A 17,691-nucleotide genomic window follows, 5' to 3' on the forward strand; every position below is an offset into this window, starting at 1 on the left:
AAGACAGTTGTTGGTAATGAGGTCATAAAATATACAAGTCTTCAGTAATAAATACCCATTGCTTTTTTTCCAAATCTCTTCCTCCCAAGAACTCCCTGCCATGTCGTGGAGTCTGTAGCTACTCTTTCATTATAGTCATCTAAAGTTATAAGCTTGTTTTCTTTCAGCACATTGATAATAAACATTTAAAATGAAACATTTAAAGAACAATTAATTATAATATTATGTAAACTATTTGAAAAATAGCCAAAGAAGTCTTACTATATTCTTTCTTTGACACAAATATGATCTTGATATCTAAACTAGGGAGAGTCAAAACAGAGGAGGAAAAAAGAAAGAAAACTTTAGACCAGTTTCTCTCATGAACATTGTTGCAATATGTGACAAAAATTATATACTAGGCTGGATTTATACCAAGAATGCAAATCTAGTGCAATATTGGGAAAATTGTAAGCCTAATTGCCCATATTAATAAAAAGAATTTTAAAAATCCACAACACTCATTATTTTAGAGGAAAAAAAAAGATTTTGATAAAATCAAATACTAATTCTTGTTGAAAACACAAGAAAGCATGTGAATAAATGAAGCTTTCCTTTAATAAGTATATTTAAAATCCATAAGCATTATCTGTAATGGAAACACTCTAGCAGCTTGTCCAGTATGATCAGGGGTGAATCAAGGATATCCATTATTATTTACTATTCAGTAATATATTAGAAATTCTAATCATAGCAATGAGAAAAAGAAACTAAAGGACTAAACATAAGCAAAAAGGAAACAAAAGTAGCACTTTTTATAGCTAATATGATTGTTTATTTAGAGAACATCAACTAAATAACTTAACTGAAATAACTTCAACAAAGTTGCAGAATACAAATGATATCCACAGAAATCTTCCACTTTTCTGTATATTATCAATAAAATGTAGCAGGAAGATATAGAGAGATTCTATTTAAAATAACCATAGACAGTATAAAATACTTGGAGATCTACTTGCAAAGACATACATAAAATTTTATTAACATAATCATAAAATATTCTTTACATAAAGGCAGATATACAAAATTAAAAGTTTAATAATTACATATGGATACATTTAGCCAACATAATGAAAATGACAATACTGCTTAGATTAATTTATTTATTCAATGCCATGCTAATCATACTATCAAAGGATACTTTATAGATCTAGCAAAAATGAAAACAAAATTAACTGAAGGGATAAAATGTCAAAAATGTCAAGGAAATCAGTTTTAGAAAGTATAAAAAGTGGCCTCTCAGTACCTAATTTCAAACTAGACTACAAATTTCTTTAAGTGTCAAAATAACTTGACACTTAATAAGAAATGAAGGTTGGTTAGTGGAAAAGATTAGGCAGAAGTAAGCCTGTACAATAAACTAGTATTTGATAAGCCCAAAATCCTAGCTTATTGGCCCAGAAATTTGATATTTGACCAAAAAAATGGGATAACTGTAAAATAGCCTGGCAGAAACTAGTTTTAAATCAATATCTTACATCTTATACCAAGATAAACTCTAAAAGGGCACATGACTTGGACATCATAAGCAAGAGAATTGTGAAAGAAATTATCAGTGAAATCTTTGGATAAGAGTCCACCATCAAATAAATAGAATGGTCTGCAGCAAGTAAAATGGAAACTTTGAATTACATAAAATTTTAAAAGGGTTGCTCAAACCAAACCAATGAAGCTAAAATTAGAAAAAAAGCAGGAAATTGGGGAAAAGATTTGCAGTCAGTTTCTCTGACAGAGGTTTCATTTCTAAGATATATAGGGACTTGAGTCAAATTTGTAAGAATAAGAGTCATTCCCCAATTGATAAATGGTCAAAGGATATGACTTGGCAGTTTTCAGAAGAGGAAATCAAGCTATCAGTAACAGCCATATGAAAAATATTTTAAATCTCTAATAATTAGAGAAATGCATATTAAAGCAACTCTTAGGTTCTTCCTCATATCCATAAGATTGACTAAGTTGGGAAAAAAAAAAGGAAAATGACAAATGTTAGGGGGATTGTTTTCTAAACACTATTTATGAAGTTGTGAACAAGTCCAACCATTCAGAACTATGCCTAAAAAGCTTTTAAACTATTGATCCATACCTTTTGACCCATACATTTCATTACTAGAATTATATTCTAAAGAGATCAAAGAAGAAAAGAATACATATATACAAAAACATTTGTAGCAGCTCTCTTTGTGGTCGCAAAGAATTAGAAACAGAGAACGTTCATCAATTGGGGAATGGCTGAACAAATTATAATTGGGATTGAAAACTCATATATATATAAGAAATTATGAAAGCAGATGATTTCAGAAAAACCTGGAAAGATACTATGAATTGATGCAGATTAAAATGAGCAGAATCAAAACAATTTATACAACAGCAACAATATCATAAAGTCACTTCACTCTGAAAGAATTAAAGGTTCTCAACAACTCAGTGATTAACCCCAATATCAAAGAACTCAGGATAAGTACAGATTGAAACATATGTTCTTCTTTCCTTTCTTTTTTATATAGCTAGTATGAGTATTTCTTGCATATGACTAAATATGTTTGCAATGAGATTTGTTTTTCTTGCCTTCTCAAAGGGAAAGGAAGGGAAGAATTTGGAACTGAAAATTAAAATGGAAAAAAATATTGTATCATAAGGATGTTAAAATATTACATATTTTGATCATATTGGGAAAACTGGCATAGAAACAAGAACATAAATAATGACTCATGTACATAATTAGTTCATTCAATTGATTATTTTGCATTTTGAATTTCTCGTAGTGAGTTTTACATCCTGCCTGAGAATACACAAGGCCAGAGTTATTGAGAAGAGAAGACATACATAAAAGTAGTGTAGTGTTCTCTTCTTTTTTATAATATATATATGATGGTTCTCTGTGAGCAGGTTTCTTGGGCAGGTTTTCTGGAGGCAGCCTTAGTTTCAATTCAAAGTAATAATCACCCCAAATACAGCCTGATAAAATCCAAACATTTATTTTCTCCTTCCAAGTCTTGTCTCTTTCCTTGGGTTGGGTTAGCTTTCTTAGAAGTCTCTCTTCCTCCTTGGTTCCAAGAGCTCTTGCAGCTTGTCTTTTAGCTCTTCCAGCTTCTGCCTCTAGCTCAACTCCAACTCATTCTCCTCCACTGACTGACTGACTGAAGTTCTAAGAGCTTCTTATATATGATCTCTTAAAGGTGTGAACCCAAAGGTTGACTCCTCCTCTGAGAATGGGATTATGGGAGGTATGAATCCACAGAGTTTTGTGTATCTCCTGTACTTGTGAACTCCGATGTGTGAGCTAATGTGTGAACTCTCAAAGGTGTGAGCTCTAATGTGTAAACTCTTAAAGGTGCAAACCCAAGCACACAGGCATTGCTTCCATCAATTCCAGTGAGTCAACACCTTATTTCAAGTTCTGGCCCATAACAAAGTAGAATTTGAGAATTAAAATATAAACAGTGAAAATATCTTAGGAAAGAGGAAATAAAGGATTCATACCTTTCTCAGGACACCATTAGACTCTTCTTGTTAATATGTAGGGAAACTCCTGCGAAGGCAGAAAAAGCAAAAGAATTTCTGAATCTTGGTCCAAAGAACAAGTGAAAGATATGTAAGGGAGCATAAGGAACAAGGCAGAAAGAGACTTCCAGAGCTCCATGCTAAAGAGCAAAGAACACAAATAGCCTACCCAAAAAGCCTGCCTCCTTAATGTGATTGTGAGGATGTATGTACATATGTATGTGTGTATCTATAGATGTCCATAATCTGATAATGTCTTTGGAATGTCCTTCACTTGGTACTTTTTAGAGACTTTTGCTTTTCCTTTCATGTTCTTCAATGTTCTATGAGCTCTATGATAATATTAGTATTAATGTTTTGTGACATTAGTATCCTTCCTCTGTACTACTCCATAGTATTTTACATGTTCATTTATATTCTAAATCAGCCTTGAGTGCCATATCTATCTTCTGGGCATGGGAGATCCAGTTGAGACAATTTTCAGACTTTATCAATTAAACTTATATAAGAAATGGTGATAATCAAATTCAAAATGTTGGACTTTTCTATCTCTCTTTTTAAAATATATTGATGGCTCATTTAAATCGGTTGAAGCTATTGTAATTGTCATAGTGTCATATTTTGTCTTTTTTTCAATGTGATTTTTATTTTGATCTTTGTTTTAACTTGTGGCTGATATGGTATACACCAACTGACTCCCACATAAGTAACTAGTTATTCCCTGTCTTATAAGATGTTTATGGTCAGATTTACTTTTTGTAATGTTGTCTGTCCATTGCTTGTCATATCTAGAAGCTTCTGACTCTTCTTTAAGAAAACATTCATAATAGAGAAATGTGAGGTTTCTGAGTAGTCTGTGTAATTCTTTGATCTGTTCCCACCTTTGCATTGAAGTTACTAAGCAACAGTTTTATACTGGCTTGTTTTGAAAGTTTATGCCAAGTTCATGATCTCTATATCCTTTGCAGTGGATATTAAACTTAAGCTGCATTCATCATCAGCTCTGCAGTTTGAAATGATCAAGATTCCATGAAATGATCCTTTTTATTGCTTTTGGACACATAATGAAGCCAACTGTGCCAGCTTCTTATTCTATACACATGCATACATATATGTGTGTGTGTATGTGTGTGTGTGTGTGTTTCCCCAGTTACATGTAAAAACAGTTTTTAATACTTTTTAAAATTTTGAGTTCCAAATTCTCTCTCCCTGTCTCCTTATCCTCTTGACCCATTGAGAAAGCAAGCAATTTGTTATGAGTTATATATGCATTCATGCAAAACATATTTCCATATTGTGAAAGAAAACATAGTGTGAAAGAAAACACAGATTAAAAATTTTTTAAATCCAAGAAAGTTAAAACAAAAAGTGTGCATCAGTCTGCATTCAGATTTCATCAATTATTTCTTTAGAGATGGATAGTATTTTTCATCATGTTCTTCCAAATTGTCTTGGATCATTGTATGGCTGAGAATAGCTAAGTCATTCATCCCTGGTAATCATAAAGTATTGCTGTTACTTGTATACTATTCTATTCTGTATACTGTTCACTTTGTATTAGTTCATGTAAGTCTTTTCAAGTTTCTCTGAGTTCATCCTGCTCATCATTTCTTATAATAGCGCAATAATATTCCATCAAAATCATGTACCATAACTTGGTCAGCTATTTCCCATTGTTGGGCATCCCCTGAATTTCTGATTCTTTACCGCCACTGAAAGACCTGTTATAAATATTTCTGTACATGTAGGTCCTTTTCCTTTTTTGTTTCTTATCTCTTTAGGATACAGAACCAGAAGTGGTATTACTTGGTATAAAAGGCCAGCTTCTTTTTCTACCTGTCTAGGGCAATCTGTAAGCTCTTCCCTCCCATAATCCTCTTATCTTCTGGTTTTATTTATCATAAATATTTCCATATTTAGCAAAGTAATAATTACCTCTACTGACATCTATATATAGTTTTTAGGCCTGATGTATTAAATTCAAATGGAAATAGGGCCTTTAAACCATATATAAAGATGCTTGAGGGCCTCCTCTTATTAACATATTAACATTATCTTTGCCATCTAGGGGAGGGGGTGGAGGGAGGGAGGGGAAAAAAAATTGGAACAGAAACGAGTGCAAGGGATAATGTTGTAAAAAAAAAAAAAAAAAAAATTACCCTGGCATGGATTCTGTCAATATAAAGTAATTATTAAATAAAAATTAAAAAAAAAAAAGAAAAAAAAAACATTATCTTTATTCTATTATGTATTTGTTTTGTTAAATATTTCCCGATTATATCTTAATCTAGTTTAGATCACATTTAGGAGTATTGTGAGTCTTATGGAGCCTGTGCAGTTACATGTCTGACTAAATAGCTCATTTTATCTTCATAGAAATTTTGTGAGATGAATTCAGTCTATAATTATCCCTTTTTGTACATAGAAACTAAAACTGAAGAAGCTTAAATAATTTGTTCAGGGTTATATAGCTAGTATTTGAGATGGAATCCAAACCTAAGTCTTCTTGACTCTTAAAAATCTGAACAGCCCCCCAAAAGATCATCCTGCTTTCACTTGCTCATCTGTCCAATCTGTCATTTTTTTCACAACCAATTTCAACTCCTTACATATAGATTTAGTCATTATTTATTTCTACTCAGACTTTTCCAGTATCTCTTTACTGTCAGTTGAATAAAGTTCATATTCTTTCACCTAGCATTCAAAGACGTTGTCTTGCAATCCTTCTGTACTCTATGTACTCTTTGCTTTAACTAAACTATTTTCCATATGTGCACTATATTTTCTAAGATTATAATATTAAAGATCACAAAGCAAAGATATCTAAGATTATAAAAGCGAAGATAGAAGACAGGACTTGGTAATTGATTGGCTACGAAAAGGTGGTTAGAGAAAGAAGAGTCAGATAAAATACACAGTTTCCAAATATGAGAGATAAGTTGAATGATGATGCCACAATAGAGAGTTAACTATCAGTCATTCTCTAGACTTAAACCCACTTCATTAACCATTGTCCCTAAGTCCCAATTATCATTTTTTTAAAATTATTCTGCTTTTTTAAACCTTTCTAGTTTCAATTTATTTCTCCCTGTTTTAAATGGAGATATCAGAAATAAAAGCAAAGTAAGTAGGCATCTTTTACTGTTTATAATAGTCTGTTTAATCATTGTTTTTCTTGAGATTTTAGTACCATTACTAGTTACAGTTTATGGAATATAAACACCTTTATTCACCATTAATCTAACAATGAATCTAATAAAGCAGAAGAATTTTCCAAGGTAAACAACATTGACACTATGATGTCAAACTAAATTCTGTAAATCAGTGTATAGCATAAAGAAAGATATGCAAGTTTCTTTTCTGTGCCTAATACATATTTTTTTTCATTTTGCATTTATTAAAATAACATTGATTTCTATGGGTATTAATATGCAGTTTTAACTGAAGTCAATATAAATTTGAAATTGTTAATGTTAACTATTGATTATGATCATACTGGGGCCAATTTTTAAAATTTTCTTCTATAAAATAAATAAATATTGACTTTTTTTTTAATTTTACAGTCCAGACTTTAGTACGGTTTTGAATACCTGCTTAAACAGAGGTTTCAGTCGACTTCTGGACAATATGGCTGAGTTTTTTAGACCTACTGAACAAGATCTAAATCAGAGTGATTCCATGAATAGGTAAGATCATATATTTTAAAAGAGTTTAATAATCACCATAAGATAAATGCTTTGAACATAAATTTATTATGTTAAAGTTTTATTCCATCTTGAGGTATTAAGGACATACTGAATACCTTCATATATAAAATTGGAGAAGTATTCCATCAGTAGAATTAAATTCTGCTAAGCCAAATTCTAGAGTTCTTTTGCAAAAATTTCTGTATGGATTAAGGATAATATTATTTTTTCCCCCAAAGAAGTTTTTCTGTAACATAATAAATGGTTAGTTAGGAAGTAAAGTGAGCTATCTTTCTATAAGTTACTTTCCAATGATCTCTTTGAGAAGCACATGGTACAAAGGAAAAAATACTCACTCTGGAATCTTGGGTTTGAATCTTCCCTCTAATACTAAAGATATCCTAAGAAATATCTTAAATCTTTAATAGCATATTTTTTGTGTGTACCATGCTATAGAAACTATTGTAAATATCGTTGACTCAGTGTTTATATAATTCAAAGCATAGTTGTCTTTTTTTAAAAAACTCATCAGTTATAATTAAATGTAAGAAAAGCTCTCTGAATTGGATTTTTTAAAGATATATATATAATACATACATACATATAAAACTAAGTTAATAAAAGGTCTAATACAGTTTCTTATGGAGATATATTTTAATGAATGGCCACATGTCAAGGATAATATAAATATGATTCCTGTTTATGGTGAGATTAGCCTAAATTGCCCCTGAAGTCCCTTATTACTCACTGTTAAGTGATTATGTAATTAACTTGGTAATTATTTTGTTGTATAAATGCTTTTGAAATATTTCTAATGGTGTTTCAAAACAACTAAAGTACTTTAAATATTTTCCCCAAAATTGTATTTACATATTTTACTTAGTAGACCTTTTCTTTAATGTAATGTAAAACTACACACAAAGATTAGTCTGTCAAATCATAACTTCCAATGTAGGAGTTTTAATTAATGTGCTTTTATTATAGTATCTAAGCTGTTGACTATATTTTCCTTATGATCAAATCCATAATGAAATTTGTACCATTAGGATTTCTGAATTGGGTAAGACGCTGAGCAGAAAGATTTTTACGATTTCTTACAACTCAGAATTTCTTTGATCTTATAAGACAATAGTAAGATAAAGATGGTGGTGAGATTATAAATCTATTTTGACAAATTAATGATTGGTTAAAGTCAAGAACTCAGATTACAGAATTTTAGATCATAAAGTTAATAATGAACAGGACCTTAAAAATCATCTAGTCTACCCCTTTCATATAGTAAAATACAGAATGGTTAAGTAAAGGCACATAAATACAGGAGCATACAAGTAGTGAGTTAGCAGAACTAGGATTCAAACTTCCAGTCCAATACTTTTTCCATTGTTCCTCTTTCCTCAAAATTTCCTAAGGTACTTTGCATAGATCTATTTTTTTGTCCTTATCATATTTTACCTTGTACCTTACTGATTTGTATACATACATGGCTCATGTCTTCATTAGATTGTATAATCATTGAGGGCAAGGTTGTATTGTTTTATATCTCTGTATGTTGGACATCTCACATAATACCTTGCACATTGTAGGCATGACAATTAAATGAGCTTACCTATATCATTCATTTGCCTATAGATCATCTAGTTGTATTCTTTCCAGAAAAACTGAGGTTTTTGCCATTGTTATATTCTTTAAAGTAAAGTAAAGTAAATGTTTTATACTTCTGTATTCTCCACAGTACCTAGAATAACAATCTGCATATAGTAGACATTAAATAAGTATTGAATTCCAAAGGAATAAATGCTATCTGAGCAATGTCTTTTATCTTTCATTATCAGATGTAGCATCAGAAAAGTTTTTAAAACTAATATATGAATGAAACTCTTTTGTTACATATAATTTTAGAAAATCCAAACCTCAATATGATGATAATGATGCCATTTCACTATGGGATTTTGTTGCATAAATGCAAATTGACTACCTTTATGAAAATTCAGATAAAATGTAATTATATATAAAGTTCCAATTCATAAACTGGTTCCAAGCTTATTTATATATATTCAAGTCTCCTACTAACTCCCTCTTTTACTTTATCACACACTACTCCCATATTCAAACCTGTATTTTATTTTAGCCAAGCTGTTCTGTCATTATGCAGATGTTCCTAACAGGTTTCTTCTTCTTCTTCTTCTTTTTTTTTTAAACATCTTCTCTCTTCTTTTGTGCTTTTTAAAATTATACTTTTCTTTGAATGTATACTTTATCCCACTACTACAGGGATAGTATTTCCTTACTTTGTTGCAATATCAGTAAACATTCCTTTTCCTTGTGCACTCTGAAATCTGACAAAACTGATCTGCTCTATGTTTCTTACAAATTCTCTTTCTCCTATCTCCTGGCCTTTGCACTGGCTTTCCCCTATACCTAAAATTCACTGTCTTTACCACTTTCCCTTTAAAATGCAGCTCAAGCACTATCTTCTACATGAAACTTTTCTTAATGGCCCCAGTTGCTAGTGCCGTCTTTCCCAAACAATTTTGTATTTGTATTTGGTCTGTATTTGTTTTTAAATAGTAGTAATGCAGCACGGTATATTTTATATCACTTCTATTTATTATATATTATCACTCCCATTTAGGGTATAAACTCCTGTGCACTCAAAATATATGCCATTCTTTCTTTTTATATCTCCAGAGCCTGCCTAGAGCAGGGACTTAATAACTATTGTCTATTGACCCATCAATTGGGAATTTAGTGTATGCTGCCTTGTTCATTCTTTTATGTATATGCCTTTTCTCCAGTGACATTATGAATATCTTGGAAGTAATATACCTGTCATAACTTTTTTATATTCCCAGCACCTAACACAATGTTTTTAATGAGGAGAACATTATATTCTGTTTTTGCCTGACCACACCAAATAATTCTCCTTGTGGTTTTCCACAGTCTCTCCAGTGTCAGCCTGCCATTAGCTAAAATAATTCCAATAATAAATGGACAGATCCATTCAGTTTGCAGTGAGACTCCTAGTCATTTTGTTCAGGTAAGAGGCACATTTTCTTGATACCATGAAATAAAAGAGTCCAAGTAACTTGGGGTTGTTAATACTGGATTCATATATATATAAACTGTATTTCTCTATTATGTTTTTGAAAAGCTATAAAGCACTTGAGAGGCAAACTGTTGATATTATTCTAGCTAACTTGTGAAATTTGGGAATGAGTCTTATCATGTTTCTGTAGAACATCCTATTGGAATACAGATTGAATTCATTGTATCATAATAGTAGTGAGTGGAATTCATATCATCATTGGAAGAGATCATTAATAATTTATATGTAACTTTTATTGTTTTCAGAGGTCTTTACTCACAACACCCTATCTAACAAAATTAATATTAGTGTTCATTTTTAAGGAAAATCCTGACTGCCTATATTTACATTAAATTCCTGTAAAGGGCTCCTTTACTTTGAATCTACAAATTTAGTGTATTTTTTAAAAGTTTTTGATACTTGTATTTCAGCATAATTGGTTTCCTTTATGATTTGTGTATTTTATTTTATGTATATAAAAAACATTCTGAAAAGGAGTTCCTGATTAACCTCTCCCCCAAAAAAAGGTTAAGAAATCCAAATCCAAAGCAACCAAGTAATCTCTAATGTGTTAATCTATCTTTTTTTTTAGTTGTGATTTCTATAAATGAATATACTAAATCATTTATTTAAAATGTTATTATAAATTACTATAAATAAATTCAGAAGTTTAGTATTTATAACTTATAATCTTTGTTAATAGGGAACCGTTTTTTGGTGGGATTTTTTAACTCAGAAAATTTTATTCATTTACTGAAAAATCAAGTCTTATGAATTACAGCAGCTAATCCAACATCAAAGAGATGTAGAAAAATTACAAGATAGGAAATGTATTTTGTGCTATTATGATACAAAAAGTGACATGGAAAAATTAACATTAAAAATTGCAAATACATTGAAGTAAGGGAGAGCCCCATTTCTTTGTATTGATAACTTAATTTGAAAAAAACATTGTTCTCAAATCATTTTATATATTTTAAGAAGTCAAATTTTACAGATAGCTCACAACCCCATGATGTGATTTTAAAATCAGTTTACTGAAAATCCATTTAAATTTTGTGGGTTTGTTTTCTTAAGAACTTGTTAAGCGCTATAAATAAATTGAGTAAGATTTTAACACTGCATTGTCATCTCTGTTAGGACCTATTGATGATGGAACAAGTGAAAGACTTTGCTGCTAATGTGTATGAAGCTTTTAGTACTCCTCAGCAACTAGAGAAGTAATTCTCTTCTTCAAGATTCCAATGATGTTCACTTGAGTGGGAAACACATAGATACACTGCATACAGATCAAGTATTTACGGTGCAATGATTTGTTACTGAAATTATCATTAAAATTATTAATCAAAATATTATTTCATAATAGAATATTTGGCTGGTTAAAAGTTCATTTGGAAAAAAAAAAATCCAACTGCACCAGTTGTTGACATTTCTGTGTGCTTACTGTACACACAGTGGAAATATCATTTGTATCCTTTCACCATTAATATCCTTTTAAAATTGCTCTTATTAAGAGTTGAGTATACCATGGTTATTAGTATCAAATCTACTAAACAATTAGTTTAGTTATTTTTATAATATGTGAAATTCAGTATACTTTAATGTTAATACCAAGGAATTTTTGTTTGGAAAATAAACAGTGGGGTTGGAAATAGTAGAGTCTAGAAATATTTGCTATTTAATTTTTTTAAAAAGTTGTGCAGGCTATATAATAAACAGAATGGGTCAACCTTTTTTCCCAAGTTAACATGCAAAAAAGGTAAACTACTCAGTCTCAAAAAATGCACTGGTAGAGGACTTTTCTCCTTTATATGAAAATCAGTGAATTTTAGCTATTTATTAGATATACCTGACCAAAATGTTAGGTTTTCTCTATCAAGCCTTAGAAAATTATATTGAATTATTAGAGGTTAAAATTGTGTTCATGCTGTTTACTAACAGCTCTTGTTTTACACAATTGTTGTGAACTTGTTTGTAAACATTCTTATTAATTTACTTTGTATTGATTTTTGAACCCTGTGAATGTCTGTATTGCAATAAAGTATTTTAATGTAAAATGTGTTTTGTTTTGAGTTAATCTTTTCCATTCTTAATCTGTTTATTCCATAGTATGAGCAAAGTTGCTTTTGGAGGCTAGATTTTCTAAATTCAATTTAGCTTCCTTTTGACTGGCAATCTGATTAATACCTTTTCCTTCATAGGTGGTACAATGAGAAAGTACTGGATTTTGAATCAGAAAGATCTGAGTTCAAATACCACTTTCAAATACTTATTAATTGTGCATGACCTTGGACAAATCACTTAAACTGTCTCAGCCTATTTCCTCATCTGTAAATTGGGGGTGATAAGAGAACTTGAGAACTTATCTCATAAGTTTGTTGAGAGGATAAATGAGATAACATGTATAATGCTTTACAAACTTTTAAATGTCATACATATTGTCTTCCAAAAGTATTAGTACAGCTTTAAGCTTTAATACTTTAAATAGCCATTAAGTGAATAAGCTATAATGGTGTAAATGCTAGACAATTTTAGCTATTGCTCAAAGAACAAACTTTTCAATAAATAGATTGTGCAAGCATGTCTATAGTTCTTTATTTAGAGATAAAGTAACAATAAATGAACTGGTTTTTATACGACATGATGCAAACTGAAATCTCTTAATAGCATTCATTATTCTTATTCTGGTTGATGGCAGCCTCATGAAAGGAGTTATGAACTTGAAACTAGGAGAACTAGGTTCCAGCTTGTTTCCAAAGCTTACTAGCTTTGATTTCAAAGTACAAAATTTAACTTTTCAAAGTCTTATTTCCTTATCCATTAAAAAGGAATTCTGTTATTTGAACTACTTATCTCACAGGATTATTGTGATGGAGGAGCTCTGCAAACCTTGAAATAATATATAATTGTTAGGTGTCATTAGTATGTCCTTCCATCTCTTTAAGGAAGTATAGATGATATACTTTAAGGAAGTATAATATAGGTAGAAATTCAATTCTGGAGTGCTTGAAAATCTGGACCTAGAATAGTCATAAATAAATCACTTCAAATCACTTTAACACTGTGGAGTGCTTCAGAAGTCTGTGTTTGGCCTTGTGCTATTTAAAATGTTTATAAATAACTTGGGTAAAAATTATCACTATTCCCCATATAAGTGTTCTATTTCTGTTATTGCGCCCAGTCACTTCTTTCTTGTAGTCCACTGCCCCCCTTTCAGAGAATCCACATTACCAGATCTCGGCTTGAATATCATCTCCTTTATGAGACCTACCCTTACTCACCCAACTGCCAGTGTCCTTCCACAAAATTACTTTGAATAAAATTATTACATATTTTGTTCATGTGTGTAGGCATCATTCCCATGCACTTATAATAAAATTGTAAGCTTCTTGAGAGCAGAGGCTGTTTCATTTTTGCCTGTCACATAGCAGGTACTTAATAAATTCGTGTTTCCTTCCTTCCAGTGTTGGGTACTATCCTTTTTAAAAAGAACACTGATAAACTGAAAAGTATCCAGAAGAGGGCATCCAGAACAGTGAAGAGACTTAACTTCATACCAAAGAAGAACTGGGTGAAATAAAGGCAGATGTTTAACTTGTAGAAAGCTCGAGGTGGGTAGCATCATAACTGTCTATAGGTGTTAAAGGGCAACAGGTGAAATATGAAATATAAATAAATCTAGGCTTTTTGTAAGGAAAACCCTAATTAGAGATATCTAAAAATGGGATGTGCTATCTTGGGCAGTAGTGAAAAAGCTCAGTGGAGAACTTTAAGAAAAGTCAGTCATTGAGTATTTTATTAAGCACCTACTACACCAAGTATTTGGAATACAAAAGAAAGGCCAAAAATAGTCACTGCTGTGGTGGAGGAGCTCACAATCTGATAGAAGAAATAACATGCACACAGCTGTAGGAAAAGAAACTAAATATAGGATAAAATGAATGTAGACTCAGAGAAGGTCTTCTTTCAGAAGATGGAATTTTAGCTGAGATTTTTAAAATATCAGAGAAGTTAGGAGTCTGAGAGTAGAGAGATAGAGCTTTCAAAGCAGGGAGATAAGCAGTGAAAAAGTCCAAAGCTAGGATATAAGAGATGTCTTATTGGAGGAACAGAAAGGGAGCCAGACTTATGTAATATAAAAGATGTGCAGGGGAGTAAGATGTAGAAGACTGGAAAGGTCAGAAGTGACCAGGATACTAAATTCTTTAAAAGGGAATTTTCTATTTGAGCCTAAAGGCTCAAATTTATTAAATATTAATTTTTAGTATTTAGTAAATTTAGTAAATATTAATATTTAGTATTTATTAGTATCTTCTGTCTTCAAAATTCTGTGATGTTCTGAGCCCAGGCTAGTCCAGAAGCTGAGTAAGGAACCTTTGAAAGAAAGCTCTTCTCAGAATCCTAAAATTAACTAGGGAAGACTATGAGACTAAAGTAGATTAAAAGATTAAGATCAAAGAAAGAGGGAAAAATAACCATGTATACAAAAGTTTACATATTTTAGAGGTGGTAAAGCCTTGGAAACTAAGGAGGTGCCCAATAGTTGAGAAATGACTGAATGAATTATATGTGTGTGTTGGAATGGAATACTATTGCACTGTGAGAAATTAAGAAGGGAACACTCTCATAGAAACCTAGAAGACATGTTATGAACTGATGCATAATGAAGTGAGCAGAACCTGGAGAACAATTTATATAACAACATTATAAAGACAAACAATTTTGAAGGACTTTAATAACTTTGATCCATACAACAACCAGAGGACTCATGAAGAAACATGCTTCTGATCTCCTGACAGAGGTAATGGAATCAATACAAATTGAAAAAAAATTTTTTTAACATGGCTGGTCTATACATCTTTGTTGCAAGGATTCTGCTATGGGTTTTTCCCCCCATTGGAGAAAATGTAGGGGTAAGGTGGGAAGTAGAAATTTTTGTTTATTGAAAAAAAATAAAATTAAAGAGGTTATGCCCTGATGATGAAAAATGTTACCTACTTTCTGACAGAGGTAATTGTGGTCTTAGTCAATGTGGGAAGTTGTTTTGTTTGATTATATTTATTTTTTACAAAGGTTTTATTTTCTGAAGAGGGGTAGCTGTTGGGAAGGGAAAAAAATGCTTGATAATTGAAGAATATAAAATGAAATTTAAAATAACTAGGAACTATCAGAGATGAAGATAACCCTTTATCAACTGTCAAAGACCGATACAACTATACCAGTATGTCTTGAACTGTAATTTCATTCATAGAGCGCACTCTCCATGAGAAAGTTCCCTCTACCAACAAATTTGCAACTACTCTGTAATTTAGATTTTTAAAAAGATGCCTGAGGAATTGAAAAGATTATATGACTTTTCTTCAGTGGAATTTAAACTCAGCTCTCCCAGACTTCAGGGGTTTCTGAGAGTGAAGGCAGAATTATTTTAGAGCAGAGCCAAATATATACGTATATATATAATAGTGGCTAGGAATCCCTTCCTATATTTTGTGGACAACTAAGTTGTACATATATGATGTAGCATCTGGAGATCATATGAAATACTAAATAGAGGTGTCTTGGTCAATAAGGATATAGGACTGATAACTGGCTCAAAAATTATCTAGAATAGTGCCATCTATAAAGAAATCAACTAGTTTAAAAGGGATAGGCTTCAAATTAACTAGTTTTAGTTTTAAAATATGATTTTTTAAAAAAGTTATGTGGAAGTAAATCTCCCTATATCATCTAGTTGTTAAGTATAGTAACCACTCATGGGCTCATTCTCAGTATTATTCAGTGTAGAATCTTTAACCTCTATTTCTCTGATCTATGCTAGTTTGCCCCTCAATCAGTGGCCCTCCAATCCTGGGAGCTCACTATGTTAGTATCAGACTTAGTACAGAGATCCTTGGCTTTACTCCTACTGTAACTCAGATCCCAAATTCAAGTAATCCACCATTCACAGACTCCTTCAAGAGCAGAGGCTATTTGCATGCCACTATGTCTGCTAAGTATTTTGCTCAGTCATTTTTCATTTGTGTCTGATTCTTCATGACCCCGTTTGGGATTTTCTTAGCAAAGGTACTGGACTTGTTTGCCATTCTCCTCTCCAGTGCATTTTACAGATGAGAAAGTAAGGCAAACAGAGTTAAGTGACTAGTCAAAAGTCACATGGCTATTAAATGTCTGAGGTGAAATTTAAACTCAGGATGAGAAGTATTACTGACCCCAGAATTCTGGGGTCTGTCCTCACCATTCTGTAAAATAGAAAATAATTTTATTGTAGCTTTTACAGATGAGGAAATTAAGACTCTAAGAAGATAAGTAACTATTAGGGACATGCATGTGAGTTGACCCAAGCCTCCCTGATTTCCAAGATCATTGATTCTTCTACAATGATTCTATTAGCTCAATTTAAAATTCCATCATACTAATATGCTACTTATGTTGCAGAAGTATCCACTTAAATGTGAAAAGACTGAAAATGCAAGGAAACTGGAAGTCAGGTAAATTTCTAACTTGTAACAAACAGTAGCTTCACTTACAAAAATAAATTGAACAAAAACTGTAAAAATTTTTAAAAGCTGTAAAAAAAATTGAACTGATATAAAATCACCAATTATCTCCATGTTACCAGCACCTAGCCTTTTTTGTTTTGTTTTCATTAAAAAAAAAAAAAAACCCACTTTTCTTAGGGTGCTCTTTTCTGCCTGTATATTTTCTCATTTGGTGATCTTATCACCCCCCATAAATTCAATTACCATCCTTATGCTGATGATTCCCTGTTGTGTCCTGCTTTCTAGAGCCCCAAGTTGGGGTGACAAAACGTACCAGGCTTTTTAGAGCCCCCTTACCAGAGTGTTGTGTGCTTTCTAGAGCTCCCATATTGGAGTGATTAAAATATGCTGTCTTAATGGAGAAGTGATGAGGTGAGACTCCTGAGGATGGTGGAAAAATCGAGTCCATTTATTCCCAGTTCTTTCCCCTTTATATGCCCTAATACCCTTATGTAACCAAAACAACACTGGGCATGCACCAAGTATATACTGCACACATGGGACCACATAAACAACTTGCTATTGTATGTAGTTTGCCACCTGGTATCACTCTGCTTCAATTACAACACAGGTTGTCACCGCCCCCTGACTTCTCAGGAAGGCCAAGAGCCCTTAGGGGAGATGGGGAGCTGAACCAGACATTGTTAGCAGGTTCCCTCTGGGCTGAAGGGTCTTTATAACTCATCTAGAGTTCCCCTACTGTCTGTGACCCTCTACATCATGCCCTTTCTTTTGTTTTAATTGAAGCAAGTATACATCAGTGGTTAAATCCATTACCATGGGAGGAATCACACAGGCAAGTTGTAATATCATACAAACAAGTAGTAATACAACAAACAAT

At 31.9% G+C, this 17,691-nt stretch overlaps 1 protein-coding gene across 1 annotated transcript in view; it reads left to right on the forward strand.

Moving 5' to 3' along the window:
* PEX3 (peroxisomal biogenesis factor 3) overlaps window positions 1-12,368 on the forward strand; it is a 58,420-nt gene extending 46,052 nt beyond the window's left edge. The window contains exons 10-12 of the mRNA XM_051997877.1: window positions 7,104-7,226; window positions 10,167-10,263; window positions 11,452-12,368. Of these exons, the coding sequence (XP_051853837.1) occupies window positions 7,104-7,226; window positions 10,167-10,263; window positions 11,452-11,535 (304 nt within the window). The 3' untranslated portion in view covers window positions 11,536-12,368. The remainder of the gene's footprint in view (window positions 1-7,103; window positions 7,227-10,166; window positions 10,264-11,451) is intronic.
* Window positions 12,369-17,691: the final 5,323 nt, after the last annotated feature.

This window comes from Antechinus flavipes, chromosome 4, assembly GCF_016432865.1.
Source record: "Antechinus flavipes isolate AdamAnt ecotype Samford, QLD, Australia chromosome 4, AdamAnt_v2, whole genome shotgun sequence".
NCBI lineage: Eukaryota > Metazoa > Chordata > Mammalia > Dasyuromorphia > Dasyuridae > Antechinus > Antechinus flavipes.